Source organism: Vanellus vanellus, assembly GCF_965231255.1.
Source record: "Vanellus vanellus genome assembly, chromosome: 6".
Classification (NCBI taxonomy): Eukaryota; Metazoa; Chordata; class Aves; order Charadriiformes; family Charadriidae; genus Vanellus; species Vanellus vanellus.
The window spans coordinates 24,241,260-24,251,585 of NC_138911.1; the positions used below are offsets into that span (position 1 = coordinate 24,241,260).

Here is a 10,326-nt window from a genome sequence, read left to right on the forward strand (position 1 = left end):
TTTTAAGGGACCAATTTTAAAATCAGGAAAGGTTAATGTTAAAATGATAATTACATGCAGAAATTCCCAATTGGGTGCTCCCAGAATGCAAATTTCTACTTTTTCTCTTGGGAAATTGTTTTCTACTTATAAAGTATGAATATTTTTTTCAGAATCTCAACTTAAATCTCTTGCTACAGTTAGTGTCTTAGTACAATATCATAACATCTTAAATAGTCCTCTGAGACTGGTTTGACCCACACAAGTCTAAAGACTGTTGCTTTTATAACTTTTAAAATAGTCCCTCAGACAGTTTCCAATGTGATTTATTTGCAATGCCTTCATCAGTGTGTTCAACTGTTATCCAGATATACCAGGTAAAAAAAAATGCATGAAATGAGAGGAAAAGGAAGGGAAAAAAGAAGAAAATAGCTTCTCGCTCCTTTTCAACTTCCTTCTTCTCCGTAATATTTTTCTTTTCTCTATCTGTAATGCTTAGTTATCTTCTCAGAACTCTTCTCTGCCCATTACCTCTGCATTTTTTTTTTAATTCTTCCTTGCCTGGTTCGGCTCTTTATTATTTCATTGTTGTGTTATGTTGGCCAAAGCTTCCCTTTCAGTACAGAATTGATTGCTTCCCAACAGGAGTGTCAGAAATCAGCAGGGATTTGAAAACTAAACATCCAGAGACATTGTTTCTCCAGGTAGAAACAAGAGATGAGAATATTTCCAACAATAATTATTCATATCTATCCTGATGGAAACACTGCTGACATAGGCAATATAATTTATTAAAAAAAAATAGCAGAACAAAATAATCTCCGTCATGTAAGTGTTCGCAAAAGCCATGTAACTTGGCAGTGCCCCTGCTTTATTCTGTCTAATAAGGTGTCGTGGTTTAGGACAAATTGGGGGACATGGGGCACCCCAGATGGGACTGACAGATGCTCACCCCTACCTCTCTTCAAAGAGAGAGGTGGAGGAGGGAAAAAGAGACTTATGAGTTTAGAAGGAAATAAGGTACTTTAATGAAATAATAAGAAAATAATAAGAAAATAATGAAATCTATACAAAACTGTATCAAGCTCCCAGGATGACAATCACGTCACCAGCTGGCACTGGGGCAGTCCTAGACAGGACTCAGTGATGGATGGGAACTGGATTCAGGACCTGCATTCAGGATTGGGACCAAAGGCAGATGAAGAGAGTCCTCCTCAGACTCCGGCCATTGAAGAAAGAGTTGACCCTTTGATCCCTCAGCTTTTATACTGAGCATGAGGCAGATGGGATGGAATACCCTGTGGGTCAGTTTTGGGTCACCTGCCCTGTCTGTTCCTCCCCACAGGCGCAACCTCTTTATGCTTTTCCTCTTCTGACCCTCCAACGGGGCACATAACCAAGTTATCTGCCTTTGGCTGTTATAGCAATAAGTATAAGCCAGAGCCTCTCTGCATACCATGCCTGGGCATCAGCTATAAACAATGGTCTCATCACTTTGAGAGCAAACATTGTTTGCACAATATGCTGTTAATTTCAGTAGTTAGCAGAGGCCTAGCTAAGAAGCAAAATTACTGAACAAAATTGGTCCTGTTTGACCTCAAACCGGAATATAAGGCCGTGATCGCTTTGCCAACTCCTAGAGAAACTGTTCTTAACCAAAAAAAAAATAAAAGGGGGGGGGGGGGGGGGGGCAGAGTGGGAAACTCTGTTTAGCATTCGCTTTCTAGGAATCTGAGAGCATTGATATTTATTGTATTTTTTTTTTTAAGTGTAGTTTTATACAATTTGAAATTATTTTATAGTCTGAATATCAAAGACATTGATATTTTTTCTCCAACTCTAGAATTTGATCAAATACTTCATCACAAAAAAAGTATTTTCCAACAGGAAAAAAAAAGGTGACTATTTCAACCTGAAAGATAGTTGGCACATGGCAGGTGATCAATAACCCTAATCTTATATACAATGTTAAAAAACATATAAATGGTTTACGAAACTGCCTTGCAGTATCAAATAGGAACTTGTTGTTTAGGAGTTAGTGGACTTAAATGCCGAGTACCCAGATCTGCAGAGAGTCTACTTAGTAACACAACACTGACCCATCTTTTGGCCCATTGACCACTGGAATTCAGTCCCAAGACAGGCTGGAGAAATGGGTGCCTCAGAAAGACAGTTTCAGAAAATGATAGTTGAACCGCTAGACAGAAATGGCAAGCCAAGGACAGGGAAAAGGAAGACCTGCTTTATATCATGTGGGTACTGTCAAAAACAAAAAGCAGATTTCCACCTCCTTGCTCAGACAACTAACTGTCCTTTTGAGGAATTAAATGAGCAAATAAAATGAAATTGAATTACACGTTACAGAATTAAATTAGTCGTAGGGGTTGGATTAATTCTGTGGTCCACTAACTCCAGTTCTCTTTTACTAGATTCTCTCTCAGCTTATTTATTCCATCTTTTTCTTTTTTTTTTTTTTTTTACATTTATTCTCTTATTCCTTTAATCTCACCTGTGGAATAATTTTTTAAACAATACACATATACAGACACGTGTACATGCATAGCATTCCAAGATGTAGTTTCCCTTTTCTTATTTTTTATTTTTTTTTGGTAATTTAGTTGTGTATAACTGAGCTACTAAGAAATGAACAGAAGTACTTTTCAAGTCAACAGAATTCAAAATTTTTTACTAAAATAAAATAAAATTGCAGTTTATCTTTTAAATTTGATGAAAATATAATCCATGCAAAACTATCTTTTCCAAACTAGGATAAGAATCCTATATTGCTATTGTAGCAGAGGATCAAAGAAATTAAGGAATTTTTCACTGCACAAGACATTTCAAGTAGATTGAAAAAAGCCCCAGAGAGTATTAAATATGAACCTCCAATGTTTGGATGACTTAGCAGACGATTCCCTTGCATGCTTTGTCTGGGACACTGTTCCAGAGCTGAAAGCCTGGATTACATCATACATGTACAGCAAAATTTTAGAAGAAAACAGAAAACTATGCACAAGGCAGCCAGAATCCTTGCACAAGCCAAATGATACATAGAAAAGTAACTCAAATGTTTGAGTTTGCAAATTGTGTAGTTTGAAAAGAGTTAAAGATTATGTGGAATATATGACTGACTCCCACCTCTTGCTTTAATCCTTACATCATACTGTTACTTTCAAGTCAAAATAATGTTTTAATTTCTTCTATTTTTTTTACGAAGGTTTCCTATTTGTACATAAGATTTGGTTTTCAAAATTCTCAAAAATGACAGACTTTAATTTTCTCTTTCTTATTTTACAAAAGATAGCCATAAAATCATCTGTTGATATCATAATTTCAGTGTCTTCTCAATCCAAAATTCAATACCTCACTGGAGTTGCAGTATAGGAAAGATTTCTTTTTTAGGAAAGTCAGTCAGGGTTAACTGATTCAGCCCTTTAGAGACCACTCCGATTACCAGACAGTCTAGGTGTAACTTATAAACATATGAAAGCAAGGACTAAAATGAATACAAATTAAACACAATATTTCATTTAACAGATCTTACCTAAGAAAACAATGACTTATTCAAGCAAATAGCATGTAGCTATTGAAGTACACATCTCATTTGTCTTAACAGAGTTCTTAATACTGAAAAAACTTTCCCAGATTCCTTCAAATCAGCATTAGCATTGTGCCAAAATATGACTTTTCCATTTGTGTTAAAGTTACACTGTAGATCTGTAACTTTTTTCATTCTTCAAGTTTTCAATTGGTAAGTGTGCATTAAGCCTTAAAACCTACTTGTGATTAAATGTGATAAACCAACAAAAAAAAATTCCCTCATTTCTAGTCACACACTACATGTCTGAAGCTGAGCTATTACTCCCTGATTACTTCTGCATCTACGCTCCGAAGTGAGGAGCAGCTGATGAAGTGGCTCCAAACCCAAAGTTTTCTGCCCTGCTGTGCTCTTCCAGCCGCAAACCTCACACAACCATTGTTTCCATGGGGCACCACTACGGAGTGAGGCTGCAGGGCCAACAGAAATTGCAGATTTACTGTATGGGTTTCCCAGAATCCCTGCAAGACCACCTCCTGCTCACGAACCCTTGCTATTTCAGTAGTGATGACTCTGCAAGTTAGTCTACTACAATACTAGTATCTAATACCACCTCCATAATAAAATGTCCACCACTACCTGCAGACTAACTGTAGGCTGAATTTTAGATGCAAGTTTGAAATGAGATTTTTTTTTTTGCAACACTTGTCCAAATGAGAAAAAGATGCATTAAATGGTTCTGCTAAGAAAAACAGAAACACAGACACTGAAGTCTAACTCTTATTATATCTTGAAGATAAAGATAAATTATTTCTTCATTTACTTCTTTTGGTATGAAATTGCAAGGTAGTTTCTAACATTTCCTAGACCTTCACCGTCTGGACTTAGAAAAAAGTGAAAATTTCAAAAATGCTGTATTTAGTTCATGTGAAAAATGGAACATAAACTTTAGAGAAGGGCGAATAGGTTGAAAAGATTTTCTATTCTCCTCATTGAAAAGACTACAGTAATGCTCATATCTGACATATAAAATCTTATAACAGCTGTTATGAAATATTTTCACAAGACTATGAAGCTAATGCAACTAAGTACAATACCAATTTAGTTATCTTTTCTCTAATGCTGTGATCAACCTGTAATGCGAACAGTGGGAACAGGGAATCTTGAAACCATTACATATAATTTTTAATGCATTAGAATATTTTAGCAAAAAATACAATTACTATAATAATTATCATACATTTAGCCCTTTCCGAAGTAAAAAGAAATGTCCATCTTGTATGGTGAACTGAATGGAACTCACTTGCTTTGCTTTTCACATGTTATTTCGGCACATGGCAAGATTTGTAAGACTTGATGACTATTCCAGAAAGAAAATGGTTTGCATTTTGTATTTGTACAGGACAGCAGGCAAACATCTTCAAACTCCAACAAATGAACTGAAGAATAACACCATTTCTCATGAGCCCACTAGAAAGTGCTAACTCATAATAAAGATCACAAATTTTTTGCGCAATTTTTTTACATCACACACCACCTCCAATGCGGTTACCTGCAAGAGAAATTTCATTAGACCTTTCTATCAGTTGTGCTCTGCCATACAGGAGACCTAGGCTTCATTCTTAACACTGTAGTCTCTGGAGCAGTAACAGGCTGCGTTGCCATGTAATATGAGCACCAAAACAAGAGAGCACAGCAACTGCTCTCACTTTATTGCAGAGCTCAGTTCATAATTTAAACTGGGATGTTCTCTAACTCCGGTTTTTAGTTAATCTGCAAAAGTACTGGGTGTTTTATAGAAGTAGGAAGGAGTCAGAAATAATCTTTGTGGTTCCAAGAAGGATAGGGAATATGCTGGGAAAATAATAATTAATATGGTTTCTATGTAACACATACATACTCACACAACCAAACACAGCAAAATGCTTTTTCATTATCCGTATTATGAGCAAGCAGGAATACCTGAATTTTTTAATTAACCAATAAAACTGGATTAACATTCAGAAAGAATGTATATATTCTTCAGAAAAGTCACTGGTATTATTTTGTATTACTCCAAAGAGGAATGAAGATTGTCGCTGACCCAGTGTCTCACTTGGCAATAGCTACTACATTTTTTTCTTAAAGGCCTCCTATGCATAACCTTTAGGAGTTAGTAATAGCCATTTATAAAACCATGGTAACCATACGTGCCTCCACAAATACTGGTTAGAGAGTAGTCATAAATTTTTAACATAAACCTGTTGATTACAGATGGCCCAGATTTAGTTTTCCTGGAAATATTTTTTTGAATTTTCAGATAAGCATTGGTCACGGACATAGTGTTACTAGCCAGATGGGCAAAGCACAAATAGCAATGTGTAATTGCAGTGTTTCTGTACAGACTATCACAATGATTAAAAGAAATCACCAATGCAATGCTCTAATGCACTTCGAAGAAATAGGCAAAGCTAGGAATCACAACTGCAACATTTTACATTCAGGTCCATCTTTGTCTTCTATTAAAATTCCCTTAGAGTAGATACAATTTTTCATGTAGTACATCAAAGGATAATGTCTTGCCAAATGTTTTTTTGAGATTATTATAGAACTTTGGGTTTCATTCTGTATTATACTTATCAGACTCCTTGCAGGGTGTGATTCATCACCACCTATCTCCACTGTGTCCTCTTTAAATCAGGACGTCTTACTACAATATTCACTTGCAGCCTTAAGAACTGTGCATCCAACAGGAGATATTTACCACCTCAACCTAGCAGAAATTCCTTCTTAGTTTTACAGAATAGAAGTATACTGTTCAGTAGGGTCTTCATCCTGCATGCTGCTGCATACTAGAAAGCTCCGAAGAAATTTTGATAAGAACCTATTTACCTGGCACAGGACCCTGGAAACTCACAGTAAGGGTGGTTAAGGAAGAAAATAGGTGAAAAGACATTCAGAGATGATATATATGATTTTTTTTCCTAATCTAAATCATCTTAAAATGCTTCTATTCAGTTGCCAATGCATATAATTTGGCAGAACTTCTTCTTGGAAGAACACAGCGTCCTGAAGCTGGTTTTCTTATGCAAAGCCTTTCTTTTAGATTTCAGCATGCAAGATATACACCATTCCTACACCAATAAGCTAAATCCAGAGAAGGTACATAAATAGAAGGGAAAAGGGTGTACATAGGTAAATGAGTCTGAGTTTAAATTAATGTAAACTGGTTACTCTACAGGGGGTCTAACTGTCATGCAAATTACAGCAACTTATACTCTCCTCTTATTTGGCTGACTTTCTTCTTTCTTTTTTAAACCAAAGTCTTCAGACTTCTTCCTGTGAGTTACTCCATTAACAGCATTTTGATTCCGTTTTGCACACATGAATACAGCTCTGATTATAGGTATTATAGATAGCAAAACATATTTCATATTTATGTCTAGAAGTACCAGAACAACTGAACTGGAAACCACTAGCTTTGATATAAAAGTGAATTTTCTTATTGACAGTTATAAATAACAAAACCCAGAGCAAACTTTTCAGCTTTGTCTAATAAATTCAGTAATAACTGAAACTCCTTGAAAAACTTTTCCTGGCATTGTGAAATACAGCTGGCAATATAATAGAGATAATTAAAAACACCATTAGAAGCAACAATCTTAATCTTGCATTAAAAGTCAAACACCTTGTTCGCCAGTATGCTGTTTACGTAAACTAAAATGAAAACTATACTATTCTTCAGTAATGATCCAAAATGGTTTAATTATTCTTTTTAATGTGATTGTGTTTTGGACCACCAGAGCAGAATACTGTATGAATTTTAACAAATTTTTGATGTTTAAAACCACACTAAAAATGAACTATATCCAAGTACAGAAAAAAACAATATTTTATTTATAATCTTAGTTTAGTGTTTGAACTACAAATTCTGGTTCTAGAATTGTTTAAAATATCATGGGTTTTATAGATTTTCACAAGTAAATTGATTTCTTGGGTTTTTTGTTGTTTTTTTTTTACTTTTTCTTCCATTTTTTCACAGAACGGTGCTTTCAGTAAATACAGAGCAAATCATTACACGGGGGGAAAAAGTTTTGCTTTTTTTTTTTTCTCATTTGTGAAGTTGCTGTTATTATTCCATTCTCAATTGAATAATTTCAAAAGGGTCATGAGAAAACAAAAAAAAAAAAAGAGAAAAAGTGACAAAATAGACCGAATCTCACCACTAGAATTCACCATAAAAATTCCCAAAGTGTAACAGAATTCTTACAAAATTTCCTAGACCAGTTCTTTTAGGGAATCAAGATCTCCTATGAAAAATATGGCAAATGGGAATCAGGGCAGGTTGGGGAGGAAAAAGGGAACGAGGAGGGTAAATAAGTGCAGCAAAAACAGGTTCTGAGGAATACACATAATTTTGTCTGCTTTAGATCACAATAGAATTTTTAATAAATAAATTTCTTTTTCTTTGTAAAGACACTTTTTTTGAAACAGTAGATTTAGCCCAGTCATTTGTGTCATTTGTTTTATAAATCATCTTTTGTTGTCCCCACCCCCACCCCATAATGTCATAAATGTTTTAGATTTGAGTCTCTTGTACATTGTCTTTTGAGTTCATTCGGATCAATAACGGTTCATGCACTGAACTGTGTATTGAATTTATTGTGTTAACTGTTGTTGTGTGGTTGAAAGGAGACTTATAAGAGTTATAGTGATTTAGATGCTCATGCTCTATTGCTGGCATGGGCAAGTGACTCTCGATGGGTGTGTCACCTGTAAGCTCATCATCCACATTAATGATCTCTACAGTCCGTGTTGGAGCATGATGGTTCTGCCGGTGATGCTGTTTCCTCATTTTGTAGAAAATTACCAGCATCACAGCAGCCATGAGAGTGATAGCCACAAAACAACCAATTATGATTTTGGTAGTCTTCATGACCTCATCTATTCCCGGGATCCCATTGTTTGCGTCCGTCACAGGAATGGTGAATGTTTTTTCTGTTGATCTTGTGCTCTGTGGAGTGAGTGAGGTTGTCATGTTAGTGGTCTCCCAGTTGGTAACTGGTGTGGGCCCAACCTGCTCTGTGGTCTGTGCCTCATCCTGAGAAGGTTCCACAGTCTCTACTGTGACGGTTGAAAAGTACGTATAACCAGGGTTATCCAGGGCAGTCACATTCAGTGTGGCAGAAGCTGTGGTATTGCCAACAGAGTTACTCACCATGCATGTATACAAACCCGTGTCTTGCACAGTTACCTTTGTAAAATTTAATGTGCCATCACTGAGCACAGCAATCCGTACTCTGTATGCCCCATGCGTCATAACAGATCCGTTTGGAGTAATCCAAGATACAGAGGTCAGGGAGGTTGATGCCCGGCATTTCATCTCTGCAGCCATGCCTTCAGTGACGTTGAGGTCTGCTGGTGGCTCCACTATGACTGGAGCATAACACGTGAAGTAATTCAGGTCCAGCTCACCAATGTATCTTCCTTTTAAACTGGGAGGTGTGTGGCAACGGGCGCAGCATGCAGTGTTGGAGGGTGCCTTGTCTTTAATCCACCAGCTGAGCCAAAGGATATCACAGTTGCAGTTCCAAGGATTGTGATGCAAGTGGATCCTTTCTAGGCGGAGTGGTGTGAACAGGTCATGAGGCAGGAGTGTTAGATTGTTGTGTGCCAGATTGATCTCTACAAGTGACTGAAGGTTATCGAAAGCATTCCTTTCTATCACTTGAATCTGGGACTGTATCATCCACAATTTCTGAAGATGCATTAACCCTTGGAAAGAACCTGGCCGAATGGCAGTCAGGTGATTCCCAGAAAGATCTAACTCATCCAGTTTTACAAGCGGGGTGAGATTAGGAATCTCTCGAAGATTGCACATGGCGAGGTTCAAATACCTCAAGTTGGACAGACCTTCAAAGGCACCTTCTGAGATGTATGAAAGCCTTTTCAGTTCTCCCAAATCCAGCCTCCGGAGAGAAGGGATTCTGTTAAAAGCATAAGAAGGGATGCTCTCAATGGGGTTGTTTCTCAACCACAGTTCCTTCAGTTTTGACAGGTATACAAAAGCCCCATTTGGGATAGTGGTCAGACGATTGTCAAAGAGTTCCAAAGTGTTGAGATTGGCCAGACCATTGAAAGCCCCTATTTCAATTGTTCTGATGTGATTCCTGCTGAGCTGCAGGATTTCTAGGTGCCTCAGATGCTTGAAGCTATTAACTTTAATGATTTGGATCTGGTTCTCATGGAGATTGAGTAATCGGGTGTTGGTGGAGATGCCGTCTGGCACGTCTCTCAGATTTTTCCGTACACAAATCACTTTACTGAACTGGTTGCTGCAGGAGCAGACAGAAGGGCAAGTTTGAGCCCTCACTAGACCAGCCACCACAAGCAGCTGAAGAGCCAACAGCACCACAAGCAGGGGGTCAAATAGGGCCCTGTTAAACCTAGGACCTATCATTATCTGCTGTGGATGTAAGGTCATCTTGTTCAACATTCATAATTTATTTGGTGTTGGTCCTTCTGGAGTTTGAATAGCCTGAAAGAAAGAAAGAGAGGAGAAGGAGACATTAAATTAATCTCAAATATTTAAGTGTGCTCTCTAAACAAAATCTTCTCAAGTCTTTTCAGTCAACTCTACCAATTTCATGAAACTCTGTAGCGAGAGTAGCTATTGAAATTCTAATATTTTGTTTCTTGTACAGCTATGTATGTCAGTTGTAATTGGCAAAGAGATAAGAAAAAGCCAGACACTAGCTTTTCCTGCTCATTCCAATGTATAATGCATGTAGCTGGATGGCAGATAACAAGTTCAACCACAGTGGATAGCT

At 37.1% G+C, this 10,326-nt stretch overlaps 1 protein-coding gene across 1 annotated transcript; it reads right to left on the bottom strand.

Moving 5' to 3' along the window:
- Positions 1 to 8,075: 8,075 nt before the first annotated feature.
- Positions 8,076 to 9,992, bottom strand: LRRC4C (leucine rich repeat containing 4C; the record flags this gene model as incomplete). The annotated part of the gene is made up of 1 exon (XM_082485124.1): positions 8,076 to 9,992. One exon carries the CDS (start codon positions 9,990 to 9,992, stop codon positions 8,076 to 8,078), a length of 1,917 nt encoding a protein of 638 aa, XP_082341250.1.
- Between the last annotated feature and the right edge of the window lie 334 nt (positions 9,993 to 10,326).